Below are 18,779 nucleotides of genomic sequence, written 5' to 3'. Positions count from 1 at the left end.
TATTACACTTCTTGAAGCCAACTTTTAAGTATTAGAAACTGTGATGTATCATCTAACTCTCAATTGATCATGTTAAGAAGCCCGGAAGTAGTATATTGAATATATATACAAGTGTATAGAATTACATATGTAATTATATTAATTGCAGAACCGTTTGAAGAAACTGAAGAGAAATGGCTGTCTTCACTGGAGAATACACGGTGGTTGGAATATGTAAGGTTTGTACAACTGCTTTCTTTTTCTCCTAACTCTTTATTTTGAAATAATTATATATTCGCAGGAGGTGCAAAAATATTACAGAGCCATGCACTCCTCACCTGCTTCCCAGTGGTAACAGCTCACATAACTGGATGATGGTTGTGGAGCCGAGAAGCTGACAGTGGTGTAAGCTAGGCCCTGTTCAGCATTTATAATCAGGTGTTCTCGTGTGTTTATGTGTGGTTTCATCACATTTGTAGACCCACGTGACCACCAACAGAGTCAGGATGCAGACTGCCCCATCACTACATCTCCCTCCTGCCACCCCTGGAGGGCTGCGCCCCCATCCCCTACAGCTCCACCCCTGCCCCCTGGGAGCCACTCATCTCTTCTTCGTCTCTGTAGTTGGGTGATTTCAAGAAGGTCATGTAAATCAGCAAAGGTTAATGAATTCCCTGATTCAAAAACCAAACTGTATTCATATAAATACTGAAGAAACTCAGAAAGGTTACAGAGACTACAAATGGGTATGGTGAGAGATTAGATTTGCTTGACATCAAGTACTTTAAACAATATATCTGTAATGGAAGTTTAGTTTTTAACATTGTGTTTCCCTTTCTGTTTCCAGGGCATTTCTTAAACATGCAGCAGAACTCGTGTATGTGCTAGAGAGCAAGCGTCTGTCTGTAGTGCTGCAAGGTAACCACTTCTGGCCACTGTGGTCCCTGGGCCACAGTATCTTGGGTGCTGTAGCTTTAGGGTACACTTTGAAATTAAGACATGTAAGTCCTCCAACCTTGTTACCAAAATTGTCTTGGTTATTCTAGGTCCTTTGCATTTCTGTGTAACTTTTAGGATCAGCAAAAAGCCTACTGGGTTTTGGATAGGACTATGTTGAACCAGAGACTGGGAGAATACTGTCTTAACATGGAATCTACCGATCCAGGAAATGAATGTCTCTCCATTTATGTGGGTTTTCTCTCATGTCATGTCAGCTTTATAGTTTTTAGTGTAGAACCCTAGAACTTATTTAGTTAAATCTGTGTTTTATTTTTGATGCTGTTGTGAATAGTTGCTTTTTAAATTTCATTTTCAGATGTATTGTGTACTCATTGTGTATAAAATCCCTACAACCTTACTAAATTAATTCATTAGTTTTAGTAGTGGTTTATGGATTCTTCAGGGGTTTTATTTTACATATGGACACTCATTGTCTGCAAATACAGTTATAGCTTGTTCCTCTCTAGTTTGAAATGCCTTGGATTCCTCTCTCTTGCCTGACTTCTCTGTGTAGAGCTTCCCGGACACTATACAGTAGAAGTGACAGAACAGACATCCTTGTCCTGCTGCCCATCTTAGGAGGAAAGTGTCCAGGATTTCACTGGCAAGAGTGATTTAGTTGTAGGTTTTTGTGGATTCCACTTGTCAGGTTGAATCTCTTCTTAGATTGCTGAGAGTTTTTATCCAGAATAAATGTTGAATTTTAATCAGACAGATGCTTTTTTATATCTAATGAGATGATCACGTAATTTTTGTCCTTTAATTTTTTATTATGGTGTGTTACTTTGTCGGGTGTTAAACCAACCTTGCATTTCTAGGATAAATTCTTGCATTCCTGAGATAATTTGGTTTGTTAATACTTTGTTGATGACGTTACATATAATGGATACTATATGATAGTTTTCTTCTGATTTTTGTGGCTGACTTTGATATCAGAGTATTCCTGGTCTTATTATTAAAGGACATCAGATATGAAAGATGGGAGCGAAGCATTTGCCATCTTGTCAGATGATGGTGGATAGTTCCCTTTCTCTCGTTCACCTCTGAGTCACCCTGTCAAGCTATCAGTGGAAAGATTGTGGGATATTTAATACTGTTGCCAAAACAGGAATAGAATGGACTCTTGGGAGATTTTTACCACAGATCATTGAAATGTAAAAAGAGTGAGGGCTACACTTCTGATATCTAGAAAACATTCATATGTAAAAGTCCATCTCCATTAAACATGAGTGTAAATGATCTGTAGGTAATATTTAGAGTTGCTGGCCTGAATGAAATGTCCTAACAAGGATGATCTCGAAGGCCGCCGCATACAGAACACCAAAGTGTATGCTCTACCTCCCATTCCGTCCTTCTCTGAGCATTCTGCTGTGTACTGAGTGTTGTCTTTCCGTTTCACTGACAGAGGAGGAGGGAAGAGACCTGAGCTGCATCATAGCTTCTCTGGTCCAAGTGATGCTGGACCCCTATTTCAGGACCATCACTGGGTTTCAGAGTCTGATACAGAAGGAGTGGGTCATGGCCGGATATCCATTCCTGGACAGATGCAACCACCTGAAGAGATCGGAGAAGGAGGTAACAAAGCCTTCATGCTTATCATCAGTCCTTCAGCGTGCACAGGGTAAAACCCCGTCATCATGGGGAGAGAGATTCTGTGCAGAAGGGGACAAGGAGGCTTTTAAAACATTGCCTTCACTACATCCTAGCTTCTTAGTCCAAGACTGACCCATGGATTAGAGTTCAAGTTGAGGTGTTTATGAAGACTATCGTAACTGTATGATAGGCAACACTCTAATCTGTTGAGTTTCTCTTAGTTGAAAACTGCTTGAAGAAATGCCAATAATACGGCAGGTCTTCTGTAAGCAGACAATAGGCATGTTAGGTATTTTGGAAAACCAGCTTTGGAGTATCATAATTTCTTAAAATGGGGTACATGTGTTAAGGGAGAGAGGCTGGGGGGCACATGTAAGAGCTGCGAGGCTGGCACGGCCTCGAGTCCTTGTGGGACTGTGAGCCCTGCAGTGTCCCATGTCAGGGAGGCTCCTAAGAGCACTGCTGACTCGCTGTCCCGTGTAACAGTCCCTGCCATCTGAGGAAGCCCCAGCAGTGAATGCTTCCCGTGTTGACTCTGACTCATCAAGACACACTGGGTGGGTGCCGGGGCTGCTGCCAGCTGCTGCATTGAGGGTGTGCCCCAGGACCCCGAGGCCACACGAGCCAGTCTCTGAAACCCAGGAATGTCTCTGGATGCTGACTGCAGGGTCAGCCAAAAGTTGTTACAGAAGCTGCTTTTTGGTTTGGATGTTTTTCGTTTTAAATGTTCTGAAGAACTGTTTCCAGGTTTAGCTTAAACACTTATTTCCCTGTTCCCCCTTCACAGGGCGATTCCCTGCCTCTCTTTCTAGTTCGCCACTTCAGCGTGGTGGACTTGTTGGGCAGAGAGGTGCTGAGACATGTCCCAGGCCAGCCTTGGTTTTAGGGTGCCATGGCCGTCTAGTCTACTCATGTACGCTGAGCTCAGCTTTGGGGCCACGCACACAGGCCTCACTGTCTACTAATCTCTCCATCATGTCAGTGAGAAGTTTGGGGGTAGACATGGGCCCTGCGGGTAATCTCATTTCCTTGTGTGTATGCCAGGCTCCTGTGTTCCTGCTCTTCCTGGACACCACGTGGCAGCTGCTGGAGCAGTGCCCAGCGGCCTTCGAGTTCTCTGAGACTTACCTGGCGGTGCTGCACGACAGCACCCGTGTGGCCCTGTTCGGCACCTTCCTGTTCAACTCTCCACACCAGCGTGTGCAACAGAGCACGGTGAGCACCCACCATGGCAATGTGCAGTAGCTGTGTTCCTATTAAACTGTCTCAGTTATGAATACCATTTTAAGCTGTAATTTCAGATGAATAACAGTCCAGGAACTTGAACCTGTTGCATTTGTATGAGTGCGCATTCTAGGTCTTTTTCTCTGACATTTATTGAAAGATGCAGCTTATTTTAACCACCGTAAATATACTTTTGTATTTATACGTTCACGTTTGAGCTGTCTGAATGGGTAATTGGTAAGATCCTGTTTGAAAACATTTATTTCCTAGGACAGTAGAATAAAAGGGGTATAAAGCAAATGACTTTTCTTTGGGAATTCTATGGGGAAGGAATTTGAGAGGAAACATAGGCATGATGCAAGACTGGAACTCTCACTGGGCACTGCTTCCCGAGTGTCCTCAGACCCTGATGCCATGGGGCAAGTCACTTTTACGTAGGCCTGTCAGCTTCCAGTCCCAGCTCTTAACCCAGAGGAAGAACCATGACTAGGGAGGGACTTGAAACCAGCTTCTGGTTGCCCTGGTGGAGCCTTCTGGAACCACGAGTTCTGTCTTATCCATGTCTGGAGCAGTGGGTGTAGCCACAGAGGCTGCAGTGCCCAGAAGGACGCTCTCATGGGTCTTCAGGAAAGACTGCAAGAGGGGCTGCCTTCACAGTGAGCTGTGGTCATAGCCAGGGCTGGGACTCTGCTGAGTCTTGAGTTCCTCATCTGTGAAGCTGCTGCCTCAAACCAGCAGCTGAGCGTCCTGAAGACGCATGCTGTTCAAGACTGGGTGTGAGCGTGTAAGGGGAGGGTTTGTTCAGGCCACTGCTCCAGGGTGAGCTCCCTCCACGAGTTCACACTCATGAACATGCTCACTGCCCAGGGGCCCCCTCCTCCTCATGCAAGGGCCATGCCCTCCTCGTGCCGGGTGCCAGCAACGTCTGGGGAGCAGAGTGTGCTGCTCCAGAGGGGTGGGAATCGCCCTCATTCAGAAAATTTCACTCGTATAACGATGAACAATTCATCAAAAAGGAAGTTACCAAGAGAAAATCTTGAGTTTGGCATTTTTCACAAATGTTCAAATATTTTATTTTGCAGGAATTTGCTATAAGCAAAAATATCCAGCTGGGTGATGAGAAGGGTTTAAAATTCCCCTCCGTTTGGGACTGGTCTCTCCAGTTTACACCAAAGGATCGTACCCTTTTCCACAACCCCTTCTACATTGGAAAGAGCACGCCCTGTGTGCAGAATGGTTCTGTGAAGTCCTTTAAAAGGACAAAGGTAAACTACAAAAACGCACTAATGGTGGAAACCTGGTGTTGGCACACACATAACCAAAAACATCTTTTTCAGAACAGGGTATTGAAAGTCCAGGCACGTCCCATGACAGCATTGCTAATGCAGGTTTGAGGGGTCATTTGCTTTGTTTCTTTTATGGCTGTGCCGTGCAGCTCAGGAGATCTTAGTTCCCTAACCAGGGATTAAACCTGTACCCTTGGCAATGAGTGGGAGGAGTCTTAGCCAAAGTTTTTTTCATTATCATTATATTTGTGATGGTGATCTGTGACCAGTGATCTCTGATGTCACTATTGCAGAAAGATTACAACTCGCTTAGGTCTCAGATGAGGGTTAGCATTTTTAGCAGTAAAGTATTTAAGGTGTACACATTTTGTCTTTTTAGACATAATGCTGTTGCACACTTAATAAATTACCATATACTGGAAACATAACTTATATGTGCCGGGAAACCAAAAACCTGGTGTGACTTGCTTTATCGCGAATCCACTGTCTCCCAGAGGTCTGCCTATGACGGAGAGAATATATCAGCTCCACCCTCATACAGGCCACAGCCTGGCAAAGTCAAGGCCCAAGTGTCCAACTCCAGTGGAGGAGGACTGGAGCAAGTATTACCAAGGGAGGGACAAAATGTCCTTTAAGGTTGAAATTCTACCTGAGTGTATGTTCACCATCACACTTTTATCATCTCTCTGAAAGGGGAAGCTCCAGGAGAATAATGCTAGAATCTCTCTGTACAGAAAAGCTACAGCTCCACACTGAGAGGAATGCCAGCCTCCTTAAAGAATGGCATCATCAGTGAGGAGGAGTTACGGCCAAGGAGAAACTCACTAATCCTGCAGGTGAAGCCAGCGCCTCTAGAAACGAGGGACAGCCAGGACTGGGGCGCGGAGCGGTTCTTCCAAGAACGGGCCTCCAGGCCGGCCGACCTGCATGGGACCATCCTGCCACATCTCTCAGGGGCGCACATCAAGCTGTGGAAACTCTGCTACTTCCGCTGGGTCCCCGAGGCCCAGATCCAGCACGGGGGCTTCATTACGGCCTTCCACAAGCTCTCACTGCTGGCCGATGAGGTGGATGTCTTGAGCAGAGCGCTCCGACAGCCCCGGGGTGGCCCCATGCCAGCCCCCGGCCCCGAGCTGGCCCCAAGCAGGCTGTACTTCTGTGCCGGCGGCCCACACGATGCCCCAGGCACGCCGGACTTCCTCTCGTCCTCCTTCCCCTTCTCCCCGGTGGGCAATCTGTGCAGGCGGAGCATTTCGGGGACACCGCTGAGCAAGTTTCTCAGTGGGGCCAAGATATGGCTATCCACTGAGACCCTCGCCAATGAAGACTGACCATCCTGAGGGACGAGCGGGACTGCCGATCCATGTGGGGCCAAGATATGGCTGTCCACTGAGACCCTCAAACGTGGAGACCAAGGGGGTCTTCCTGCACGTCCTGAGGGGTGAGCAGAACTGCTGCCCTAGAGGTCGGACACACTCATCATTTATCTGTAACAACTGAAATTTGCACTAATTCTTAAAAACATGTTGAATTATGTTTTCTTCACAGTTTTTTAAAAGACAGGCCTAACTTTTGTTATTTATGTTCTCTCTCTGTCATGCTGGGTCAGGCTCGTTTTTAGGTCATTTGCAGGCAGACATTCCCATGATTTTATTACTGTGATCAGATTAATCAGGTTTTGTGTGTGGCATCTGTCTTTCTAACCACCTACTAAAGCTTCCCTGATCCTTGGTCGGATTAGCAGCCCAAGCAGCAACCATCAGGGGAGTCAAGAACTAGTGTCTGGTGTATTTTCAAGAAGCATCCAGAAGACCCCAGTGGGTAGTCATGGGTATATGTGCATTTTTCTGGTCACTTTCATTATCTCTAGTTGAACTCACCTGAGAGTTGTGTGTTCCCACACTGTAATTTGTTTTAGATTGCTGTCTGGGACCGTAGATCACTGTGTTTTAAAATCATGAGTTTGCTTAGGGCTAACTTTAAAATGATGTGCACTGTTGACTTCAAAAGCATTTGCTGTAGATAATATAATTAAACTTAGAAGTGCCTTCGATTATTAACTATTAAGATATGAATAGCACAGAGTAAAACAATTTGAGTTAGGATATCAGAGTCCCATCACACATCAGAAGGAGGCTAGTCATGAAGCCTCCAGCTGAGAGTCACCTGGACACCCCAGGTCTGGGGGTCGGAGGGGAGCAGAGCCAGCACTGGCAGTATTACTGAGACCCAGCCACTCTGGGCACCTGCCCATGGAAAGGGGTGGTGAGCTCCCGAGTCAGGTCACCTGCAGGGAAGGACAGAGTGCCTGGCACTTGGGGAGGAAGGGCAGGTGAGTAGAGGTGGACTTCTCTCAGGGTATTGCCATTGTAACCAAGAGCGCTTGCCCTGCCCTGCCTGTGACAGCAGTGCTGAGGAGCCGGACGAAGACAGGTGTGCTCTTGTCTGAGCTCCTGATGGCAGGTGCTATGCCGGTTAGAGCCACCACAGCCTTCACTTTTGGGAAAAGATGGATGTTTGAAATATAGCTGTCATATCGTTGTCTTAAACTGCCATCTTATGCTTTTCAAAAAATGTTTTAAAGTGTGCAGTTAGATTATGTCCTTTTCTAAAACAGGTTTTTTTCAAAACAGTGCTTTACTTTCATATGTAACAAACAGGTATTTCTGTTTGAATTACTTGCCTTTAAAAAATTGTTGGATAATGTCTCTGGATTTAAAAGGATGGAAGTTCCTATGCAGTGTCTAAGGAAGTCCATCTTGTGGATAAACCCAGTGTTTCTCCCAACCTGCCTAGAAAATAAGGGCTTTTTTAGTTATATAAGTTTATATAAGTAGCACTGTTGCCACAAGGACTTTTATAGTCCTTGACTGGAACCAGCTCCAGCCCCCTGAAAACCCCAAATCCCATCTTGCCACTGAAAGTGTAACAGTTCTTCCCCATTTTTCATTAGGCTGCTTTTTAATTATTACAAATTGTCCTAATTTGTTACTGTTTTTTCGGGTTGAGCATTTATTTCTCTATAGCTTTCTTCCCTATCACATTTATTTCAACCGTTGTAGTAAATGTTTTTAACTTGCAAGTTTTAAAATGATTAGGTACTCTTAATGCTGTTTTAAAGTAGAAAATATGCATATTTTTGTATGATAATCAAATGTAAAATACAGTATTTTATTTTTGCTGAACAGTTGTTATATCATGATTATTGTGCCACAGTTTATCGTGCATAATATGAACAACAACTATCCTAGCATTAAGTCCTGGCCCCTGCAGAGCCACCGGCCCCGTTGCTGGCCGAGGATGTGGGGACACGGTCTGAGGGCAGCACCGGACATGGATGCCCAGCTTCTGCTGACAGGGCCACACGGGCAGACTCTCGGATCGGACTTCAAGGTGTAAAGTGTCTCACTGTTGTTCGTGATGGAAACCAACTTTAAAACCAAAAGTGTCTAACTTTATTTAAGAAAGTATATTAATTTGTGCTAACAGAGGGTGAAAACTGTTCAACACGTACTTCAACAAACTCTTCTTGCTATAGCAGTAACCTCAAGTAGCTGAAACTTGATTTTGAAAGAAAATGAAAACCTTTGTGCCTAAAATTGATTGTGACTTGCATTAAAGTAGGATGGGCAGGAAGGTGAGAGATTCTGTTTTCCAGCAGTGATGAATGTGAAGGAAGTGCTGAGTGCTAATAAAATGTCCATAGAAATGGTTGCCTTTGTTATTGATGTGAGAGGTGGGATGTTCTCTTCTAGCTGTGCTTGTGTCTCATCCCTGCTGCTCTGCCTGCTCTAAACCTCAGTTCACAACTGGCTGTCATCACAGCCATGGGGGTTCATGGACCAGGCCCTAACTCGGCCTTGCACTGTATACATTAAAAAGCCGGTGAGTGATATTTCCTTAAGAAGATCAGGGATCAGGTCTGTGGGAGCAGGATCCTGGCCAAGCTGCCCAGGCCTCCCATCCTGACCAGTCCCTTCCTGTGTCCATCCCCTCCCCACCCTGCCCAGGGCTCTGCACACCTTGGAGACACTGCAGGTTGGTTCCACATAACCACAGTAAAGTGAGTGTCATCACAGTCTGCAAGTCATGTGAATTTTCTGGTTTCTGAGTACATGTAAAAGTAATGCTTCCAGTACACTATAGTCTGTTAAACGTGCATTATATCTAGAAGTGTACAAACCTTTAAATATTTTAAAATACTTTGCTGCTGAAATATACTAACCATCATCTGAACCTTCTGCAAGTCAAACCATAACAAATATAATAACAGAGAAGTCTGAAATCTGTGAGAATCACTGGAATGCGACTGAGACCCAAAGTGAGCACTGCTGGAAGGATGGTGCTGACAGACCTGCTCGACCCAGGGCTGCTCCAGACCTTGCATCTGCACTAAACAGTAGTGCTAAAGCGCGTTCTGCCAGTGTGTTCTCACATTAAAGCAAGTTCTGCCAGTGTGGGAGACTGCCTCAGTCATCGGGGACATACCCAAGGGTCAAGACAGAAAGGGACAGCTAAATGCCTTTGGTAGCAAGTGTCCCTCTCCATGGTGATAGGCCCAAAAGGCACTTGATGACAATGTGTTTCTTAATTCTTAAAGAAATCAGAGAAATCAGAAAACATATATAAATTCAAGAATCTAATATATTTTTTAGAAAGAAACATTGTGTATGCTGCTTTCATAAAAGACTGAAAGCTGTGAATCATCTTGTTTTGCAGTTTTCCAGTTTTCTGTAAATATAACTTAATAACATAATGCATCCAGCTCCTGAAATAGCCACGAAGGTTCTGACCTTTTTGGAAGTTCTTTACTAATGTGTGGGATTGGTAAGTGTCCTGAAGCCAATCACTGAGGTTGGTGATACAGACACTGTACGATGATGAATCCTTAAGGTGCCAGGTTTATTATGACAATAACAAAACCAAAATTAAATAGGATGTAGTGACATTCTACGCTCTAATGGTCTTAGATGCCTCCGAGCCCTCGGCTCTCAGTCGGGACCCCTGCTCCTGGCCCCGACTGCAGCCACGTGGCAAACCTCCACATCCGCCCCCAGCCGGCGCAGCTCATCCAGCCAGATCATCTGCTTCTGCGACAGCCGGTCGTGGGGTCCCTTCACTTCCACCAGCTGGGAGACAGAAGGGCTATTCAGGTGGGCTGTGGCAGTTCCCACTAAGGACCATTTATTTAGAAGGCTTGCCCAGCTGCACTGCTGTACTTACATGTCTGTAACAACTAAACATGTACATATGAATTCAGTGAGAAAGTCCCCTATTCTTAGAAACCAGACTGTCCTCCACAGAGAATTAGGAAATGGATTCATACGTAATATGGCAGCTGAAATAGTTTTCCAGCACACACAGCACTGTTACTCTCCTGCTCAGCACCCCTCAATCACTTTTTTGTTGTGTCTGCAATTAGACCCAAGCTCCTTGCCAGGACCCACAAAACCGTGTGGCCTGGTGTCTTCCCCGTGCAAGCCAGGGCCCTTGCCCATGCTTGCCAGTCCTACCACCTAGGACATGTCTCCCTGCTCTTCACGTGTCTGACACCTTCCCCCTCAATGCTCAGCTCAGATTCATTTCTAGAAGGGTCCTTCCCTTTCCTGTGCACTTGTTTACGATGTGTGTCGTAAGATAAAACTGCTCACCACACATCAGCTCCATGGAACCAGAACTGCGTCAGTGTTGTCTACCACAGAGCACCAAAATTCAAAACACAGTGATGGAGACTACCAACATGAACTACAAAAGTTTTTTTTTTTTTTAATTAATAAAGCATTTCCACAGCCTAACAGGAGTTAGAGAGATCTTAATAGAGATCCCAAAGGGCAGAACAGAGAGAAAAAAATATTTGAAGAGATAATGGCTAAAAAATTTTTCAAAGTTGATGGAAATTATAAACCCAAAGATCCAAGAAGCTCGGTGAACTCCCAAGTACAGACCCCTAAAGAACACGACTCTAAGAAACATAAATTGCATATAAGTTTGGAAAAAAAAAAAAAGGCAGGGCAGGGGGATCTAATAAAGCAGCCAGAATTGTCAAAAGCCAGAGGGGAGAGACTACAGACTTCTCACTAGAAACAATACAAGCTAGATGACAGTGGACAAATATTTTAAGGCATTGAAAAAAGAATCCTTTGCCTGCTGCTGCTGCTGCTAAGTCGCTTCAGTCGTGTCCAACTCTGTGCGACCCCATAGACGGCAGCCCACCAGGCTCCCCCGTCCCTGGGATTCTCCAGGCAAGAACACTGGAGTGGGTTGCCATTTCCTTCTCCAGTGCATGAAAGTGAATAGTGAAAGTGAAGGACTGCAGCCTACCAGGCTCCTCTGTCCATGGAATTTTCCAGGCACAAGTACTGGAGTGGGGTGCCAATTCTTTGCCTAGGAAAAACTATCTTTCAAAAATGAAAACTTAAAGTCTTAAAATATATAAAACCTAAATAATTCATTATTAGCACACTTCCATTGCAAGAAATGTGAAAGGAAGTTCTGTCAGGAAGAGAATGATAGTTCATGGAAATCTGAATCTATATAAAGGAATAACCATTAGAATTTGTATCTATATGAGTAACTATAAAGGCTCATTAGTCCACTGTAGAAAGCAAAATAATGTGTTCTAGGGTTTATAACATGTCAAGGCATAATGTATGAACACGGCACAAGGGCTGAGAGAGGAGATATACTGTTGTAGGGTTCTTTATATTCTATGTGGACTGGTACAACATCACTTGAAAATAGGTAAGTTTAAGTACACACTGTAAACACAACTCCAACCACTTAAAACACATGAAGAGTCAGAGCTAACAAGCCAACAGAGGATAAAATGCAACCTCAGACAAAATGAAGAACTGAGACAAAAAACAAATGAAAGGTTTAAAGCCAGATATGAATAATCACATTAAATGTAATATTCCAAATACTAACAAATTAAGAGCACAGGCTGTCAGATTAGATTAAAAGTAAGACCCATATATATGCTGCCTACAGAATATAAGAAACTCATATAAAAACAAGTTTAGAGACATGAAAATCCTAAGTTTATATGTTGAATAATAAAGCTTCACAATATATATAAAGCAGACATTGACAAAACCAAAAGGAAAAATACCCAAATCCACAACTGTAGTGAGAAGTGTCACATGACACCAGAAACATGACCCAGAGAGAACAGATGAGCTGGACTTTATCAAAACTTAATACTTCAACTGTTCAATACACTATTTAGACAATGAAAAGTCAAGTCACACACTGAATGAAATGTATCTGATAAAGAACCTGTACCATAATTTTTCTTTTCATCTCAAAATTCAGTAGTTTAAGAAAACCACTAGCCTGTGACAGGCAGGATGAGACCAGGTAAGGAAAGGGTGGCGGCCAGCCTACAGCACGTAAGCAGGCACTCACTCTCGGAGCTTAGAAAAATCACCCCCAGCCATCCCGGCCCCTTGGTGCTCACACCTGCAGAGTCCCTGCCCTTGCCCTGCTTCCAACAGTGGACACAGCGCAAGCAATGGTTTGTCGCTGCCAGCTCAGCTGATAAAAAGAGACTGACTTCCGTCCTGCTTACAGCCTGGCCCTTCTCCCACACCTGCTCGGATGAAATAGGCTGCCGCATGGGGAGAGGCCCAGGTGTCAGCACCGTGGACGCCTCTACCAGCAGCCACTGAACAATCCTAGCCCTCAGTCCAGCAGCTCTTGAGGGATTCAATCTTGTCAATCACCAAGCAAGAAATGCCTGGATTGTGGCCTTTAAGTTGATCATAAAATTACAAACATGACTTTCTGCTCTAGCTCAACTGACCTTGACGTGATGACTCTGGGAGCTCCACACAACCAGGTCAGGGAGGCCCCCTCGGCAGTGCCGGAAGTCCATGGCCAGGCGGCGGCACACGCCACTGAGGATGGAGCCCCCCAGGCAGGACACAAGATCCTGGACAGAAGATACAGGGACGGTCAGCCCTCCCCTGGGATGGAGACCCTGGAGCCCCCAGTGATGGTGAGACGGGGGAGACCCCATGTGTCAATTCAGTAGAGATGGGTCCTAGGACACCAAGCGCCCTTCTGCCCCTGGTGCTGGCACCCCAGCCTCTGGGGATGCGTTCTCCATGGTCAGTTACCAAGCTTTCACCCAGTCGGGAACATCCAAGGAGCAGCTAAGAAGAGAGGATTTGGGGTGAGCACTTAGGATGCAACAGCGGCCCATGGAGGCCACTGGTCACAGGACAGGGAGAGTGTCCTCCCTCCAGGGGCCACAGGCCAGGCCAAGGGGGCTGCCAACCAAACAGGCCGAAGGCATAACTGGGGCTTGTTCACGCTTGGGACTGTCCCTTCAGGAACAGAGGCCTGTGGGCAGGGGTACGACAAGCACATGCACAGACACACATGTATGCATGTGCTTGCATATATACATGAACAGGTATAACATACACACAGGTACATGGGTGTGTGCATACATACAGGCACACATATATGTGAATGTGTGCATACTTGTCTTTTGTTACAATTGCCAAAAGGAAACCCACATTGGAGGCACTTCCTGAGCGAACCCCCGCTGCAGACTCTCACCTGGGCTTGCTGCAGAGAAGAGAAGCGATCCCAGCTGACCAGGGAGGACACCCTGCCTTCCTGGGCCTGCCACACAGCTGCCACCCAGGCCCGCAAGCTCTCCTCGGGGGCGCTGTGGATCTGCTGCAGCCGGGCTTCCATGGCTGATGCCCTGCTCTCGAAGAAACTGTCTGTGCAGAGGTCCAGCGGGGCCGCCTGTGTGCAGGGAGAACCAGCTCACACTAAGCCTGGGAGGCTGGGGTCATCAGAGGAGCCAATGCCCATCAAATCTGGAAACTGACCACTCTGATGAAGTGGACTCAGGCTTTTTCTCAAAAGATATATAAAAATCACCCAAGTAACCTGATATAAAAGCAATTTATGACACTGATTTTTTAGAGAACTAATTTGCAAAGACAAGTACAATTTGCTAAAAGAGTTCTTAGGTTAAACTGGTGGAGCTCTTGGACTTTCCAGGTGGTGCCGTAGTAAAGAATCCACCTGCCAATGCAGGAAACACAGGTTCAATCCCTGGGTCAGGAAGATCCCCGGAAGGAAAGAATGGCAATAGATGCCAGTATTCTTGCCTGGAAAATTCCATGGCAGGTTACAGTCGATGGGGATGCAGAGAGTCGGACAGGACTGAGCGACTGAACATGCACACACAGTGGAGCTCTTAGCAGACATGTATGACAAAGCACATGAGTGTACATGGGCCCCACCAGGGTGAAGCCGAAGACACTGACACGAAAAGTTTCAAGAGGAATGATTCCAGTAAAGTAGCTTACATTTTAAATTCTATGAATCAGATTTAAAAATTAAAAGCCATTCTTACAGTGAAATTAGCACTAGGATCCAGAAGAGTATAACTGGGGGCAGGTTTCCGGGGCAGTAACCTCAGGGTCCCAGGGTGGGAGTGACTCACGTGTATGTGCAGAGGCTCTGCAGCCTGAACGTGGCCAGGGTTACCTGATAGGCATTTCTGAAGGCATCTGGCACCCCGTCCATGAAGATGATGTCCCACAGCAGGAGGCCAAACAGGGTGCTGAAGGTGGACCCCTCCCCATGGATCCCTGAGACAAGGCACACACGAGAAAAATCCATCTCTTCTGCTCTCCAAAGACACCATCATATCCTACTGCCAGCTCAAGTTGAAGAAACTAGCAAAAATATTTTAGATTCAAAGACAAAGGCTGTTTTCATGCCATTCCCTGCTCATTTTCTTAACATTAGATTGCTTATATACAGAAGCCTTGCTTAAGGATGAAAGTCTTAGTAGTTATGACAAAATTCAAATGCATGTTTCAGAGTGGAAAAACCTAAGGGACATGTTTAAAAACAAACAGGAGGTCTGACGGGGGAGGGTGGGCGCCCAGGAGCCTTTGCCTCTGACCCCATTCGCCTCCTTCCACAGCACTCCTCTGCCTCGACCTGGACACCACACAGTGCCGGGGTTTAGGACTCGGGGTTTTACAGAAAACTTCCACATCAGAGACCACCCAGTCCAGACCCCCTATCCCCACCCCACATCCAGACTATAAGATGGGGTGGTGACCTCAGAGAGGCCCAGCCCAGTTCCAGGCCGTGTGAACAGTGAAGCAGGGTCGCCAGGGCTGGGGCCGCTCCCAGTGGGTCCCTCATGGCCCTTTGGCACACCTGATGCCCCCACCCGAGACCCCGGTGCTCCTCCACACACTACAGTACCTCTGAGCGGCTGGCTATGGGCAGCATCTTGTGGTCCTCTCCAATCCTGTCCACCTGCCTGACCCAAGATCTCTAAGAGCAATCCAGCCACCCTTGCTCCTCATGTCCCTACCAGAACACGCCACCCTCATGGTGGCAGGTGTGAACACTGGACATGAGGAAGCACACGGCCCTGATGAACTGGGGTGATAAAATTCTCTCCTGTGCCCTCTAGGGCCTCCCACAGGGACAGGATAGAGTGACGACACCCCCCAGCGTGGCCACATGGCCCAGTTACCCTGGTCAAAGCCGCAGTGTCTATAATGGGCCAGTGCCAGCTCCTCCACAGAGCACAGGACAGTGGCAGGGGAGGCCCCCCCAGCCTCCAGCACGAAGACAGACTTCCCTGATCCACGCTGTGGGCACAGCCGGCCTGTGACGGTCACCTGGGTGGGTGGGGGGTGAGGAACAGCTGTTAGCCCCACTCCTGCTCCAGCCCTGAAGCCCCAAACAAACTCTCCTCTGCCCTCGAAAGGCCACCTGTCCTTAGTGCAGCACCGGGTTGGTCTTGAGGATGTGGGCAGGTCATCGCCTGGTGCCCAGGAGCGCTGCTCTGAGCTGCTCTTCAGGGTCCTGACTGGGCTGCGGGCAGGAGGCCTGGCAGGGTTGTGAGCTGCTGACTCAGGGGTAGAGTCACAGCCCCTGCTGACCAGGCCTCTTTGACACCTCGATGCCAGGCTGAGGTCGGAACAAGGCTGGGTCACTGCCCACAGCAAACCAGAGGGCTTTCTGAGTCTATGAGAAATGTGTGCTGGAAACCACTCTAAGGCTGCGTTCAGGAAAAACCCCTGAAATGCACCCACAGTGCCCCCAGGATATTCACGCACATGTCTGACGTCCTCCACAGTGACCTCTGGGAGCTGGCGGAGGAGATGCACGTACTTCTGGCTGCTGGGAGAGGCACGCAGGCGTGCGGCCCTTTGGTACAGTGCCAGGCGGTGGCCTGTCCGGACATGAGGATCCGCCAGGCCTGCAGCGATGCACTGGACAGCCTGTGGAGAGCATGGCACTGTCAGTGTTAGTAAGGCCCAGGCAGCGGCACCCCCATTTCATGGGATGGAAACCCCACCATCAATTAATCATTCCTTTTGCTAATTAGCAGTAGACAGAGCCACCCTCCAGGGACAAGGACATTATTCCTGTACATCTCACACAGACACCTTCAACGCATAGATGGAGCACAGACCCTGAGGCAAAGGTGTGGGGCAGGAGCAGTCATGTTCCCAACACCACGTCCTGGTCACACGTGTGGACACACTGCCTCAGGAGACAGAGGAGACTGGGGATAGAGACCTGGGGTAGGGATGCTCGGGGCCCCAAGGGGTGCTCAGGCCAACTGCAAAATTATATGTGGATTTTTGACCATGTGGGGGTGGGGGGGTGGTCAGAACCTCTAACCTCTGAGTTAGTCTAGGGTCAGCTATATAATTAATGCCACTGAACTATATACCTAGAGGTGATTAAAATGGCAAGGTTTTTTTTTGTTGTTGTTATATATAATTACTGCAATAAATAAAAAGTAACAAGAACAAAAAAGCCCAGAAGTCAGTGAAGATCAGACCATCAGAGTGTAGCGGCCTAGAGGAATCCAGCAGAGAGAATGAGGCCCTGCTGGCTGCCCTGCAGCCCTAACGGAGCCGGGCTGGCTGTAGGGAGGGGTAGCCTTGGGCTCAGCCTGGCCAGACTGACTGCTGGGTAACTGCGGACATGAGCCTCTGCTAGGCTGGCTGTTGCCTGCCCTGGAAACTGACATACAGAGGGAAGGAATGGTGACAAAATCACAGGTTATGAGTGGCCAGGAAGACCTCTAGGAAAAGGCTAAAAAAAAAAACAACGCTCTATCAACGTCAAAAATAACCTCTGAGCATTAATGAATAGTCCTCTCAGCAGACCTGAATGACGGGAAAGTCTATAAACTCCTCTGAAGTTTTATTTCAGGGAGAGAGAGAGGCAGTGTGCACACGCCCTCTGTCCACACTAGGTGGGGGCCAGCAGGGGCCTCTCCTGACGCTGGGCAGGGAGCACCATGCCCACCTCCAGGAGAACAGTTTTCTCTGGCTCGAAACACTTGAGGGGACAAGGCGCCTTTTAGTTTCAGGGAGTAAATGGAGCGTGTCATCGTCCAGGCCCAGAGTCAACTTTTCCAACCCTCTATCACTGGATTCATGTGACCTGCCACTAGAAGAATAAAAGCTCCCAGGGCAGCAGTGCCCTCCGCTGGACAGAGACACGGGGTAAGTGGGACAGGGGACCACAGGCGGCCACACAGAGGGCTACAGTTGCTGCCTCGTGAGGCCCTGCCCTGCTGGCCACAGTGGCTGGCAGCCGACAGTGTTCTCAGACTCAAAGTCCCTACCAGAGAGGGCAGCGCCCAGACGGGATGGTGGCCACCCTGTAGAGCCAGACGCCACGTCTTCACCCGTCTTTCTACCAGGAGGCCCTGGGCAGTGAGTGAGTAAAATCACTGTTTCCAAACCAGAGAGCGCACCTGTGTGAGGTGAGGGACACCTAACTCTCCAGCTCCTGACATGATCCACCTGCTGAACCCACGGTCACCCTGTGCTCACACCCCTATTTGTGGGGTTGGCAGAACACAGAGAAAGAGGGATATGTAAGAAATCAATGCTTTAAATCAACTATAGTCCAATATAAAATATAAACTTAAAAAGAAAGAAAGAAATCAACGCCCTAACAACATTTAGACTCTTAAGGTATTAACAGTTTGCTTTACTGTTTAAATGTATGCGAAGCTGAAGAAAGGTTGGTGGCCCTAGCAGCTACGTACCGGCTCCAGGCGCTTCAGGTGCTGGTGTAAGTTAAGGGCCAGCCGGTCCCACCACCGGCCCCTGCTGTCGGAACAGTACACGTCCTGGGACAACAGATTTTCAAGCTCCTTCACGGCTTCCTACACCAGCAACAAGAAGGGAAGTGCATTAGACTCCTGCACGCTAAGGCCGCTGTTACACTGAGTTGCCAGGAAAACTGGCAAAGGATATCAGCATCCTTGGCACTCTAAAATAAGGCCCAGGACCTGGGACTGCCAGGAGGGGGCCCTGGGACATCCCCCGAGAGTGGCCTGAGCTCCAGAGGCACGCCCACTTCTCAGCAGGGCCCCTGCCACCTCATGTGGATGCAGCTGTGACACCGCATGGCACTCTCTGTGCACCAGGTCAGCAGCACAGGCCACACGGGGCCAGGCTCTAGGCAGGAGCAGCAGCTGGGCTGCAGGTCCACATGCTCCTGGGAACCCAGCTGGCCACACGGCCAAAGGTGCGAGGAATCGGGGAGGGGGCTGGAGAGGTATGAGGCAGGGTCTCCACCCAAAGACCCCACCTCAACAGGCGGACGTTGTGGTCCATGTTCATAGCTCATGTCTCATGCTCATCTTTTGTGGTTCCTGAATCTCTC

The 18,779-nt window shown here is 47.7% G+C and overlaps 2 protein-coding genes across 6 annotated transcripts in view; one reads left to right on the top strand and one right to left on the bottom strand.

The window, feature by feature from the left end:
* Nucleotides 1-8,809, top strand: part of MTMR10 (myotubularin related protein 10) — a 38,830-nt gene extending 30,021 nt beyond the window's left edge. Inside the window, exons 11-16 of the mRNA XM_005896346.3 lie at nt 149-218; nt 827-897; nt 2,384-2,553; nt 3,616-3,786; nt 4,878-5,060; nt 5,816-8,809. Of these exons, the coding sequence (XP_005896408.1) occupies nt 149-218; nt 827-897; nt 2,384-2,553; nt 3,616-3,786; nt 4,878-5,060; nt 5,816-6,412 (1,262 nt within the window). The 3' untranslated portion in view covers nt 6,413-8,809. The remainder of the gene's footprint in view (nt 1-148; nt 219-826; nt 898-2,383; nt 2,554-3,615; nt 3,787-4,877; nt 5,061-5,815) is intronic.
* Nucleotides 1-18,779, bottom strand: part of FAN1 (FANCD2 and FANCI associated nuclease 1) — a 42,861-nt gene that overhangs the window by 10,233 nt on the left and 13,849 nt on the right. For 2 of the 5 annotated variants that reach the window (XM_005896347.3, XM_070358451.1), the window contains exons 8-14: nt 18,157-18,276; nt 16,199-16,363; nt 15,610-15,757; nt 14,598-14,701; nt 13,650-13,844; nt 12,886-13,014; nt 9,965-10,210 (exon numbers count right to left, since the gene is read on the bottom strand). In XM_005896347.3, coding sequence (XP_005896409.2) covers nt 10,073-10,210; nt 12,886-13,014; nt 13,650-13,844; nt 14,598-14,701; nt 15,610-15,757; nt 16,199-16,363; nt 18,157-18,276 — 999 coding nt within the window. In that variant the 3' untranslated portion in view covers nt 9,965-10,072. Of the gene's footprint in view, nt 1-9,964; nt 10,211-12,885; nt 13,015-13,649; nt 13,845-14,553; nt 14,702-15,609; nt 15,758-16,198; nt 16,364-18,156; nt 18,277-18,779 lie in introns of those variants that run through there. The other 3 variants (XM_070358453.1, XM_070358454.1, XM_070358452.1) reach the window with 3 other exon arrangements.

This window comes from Bos mutus, chromosome 21, assembly GCF_027580195.1.
Source record: "Bos mutus isolate GX-2022 chromosome 21, NWIPB_WYAK_1.1, whole genome shotgun sequence".
NCBI classification, from domain to species: Eukaryota; Metazoa; Chordata; class Mammalia; order Artiodactyla; family Bovidae; genus Bos; species Bos mutus.
This window is presented reverse-complemented; position numbering and strand designations above follow the sequence as displayed.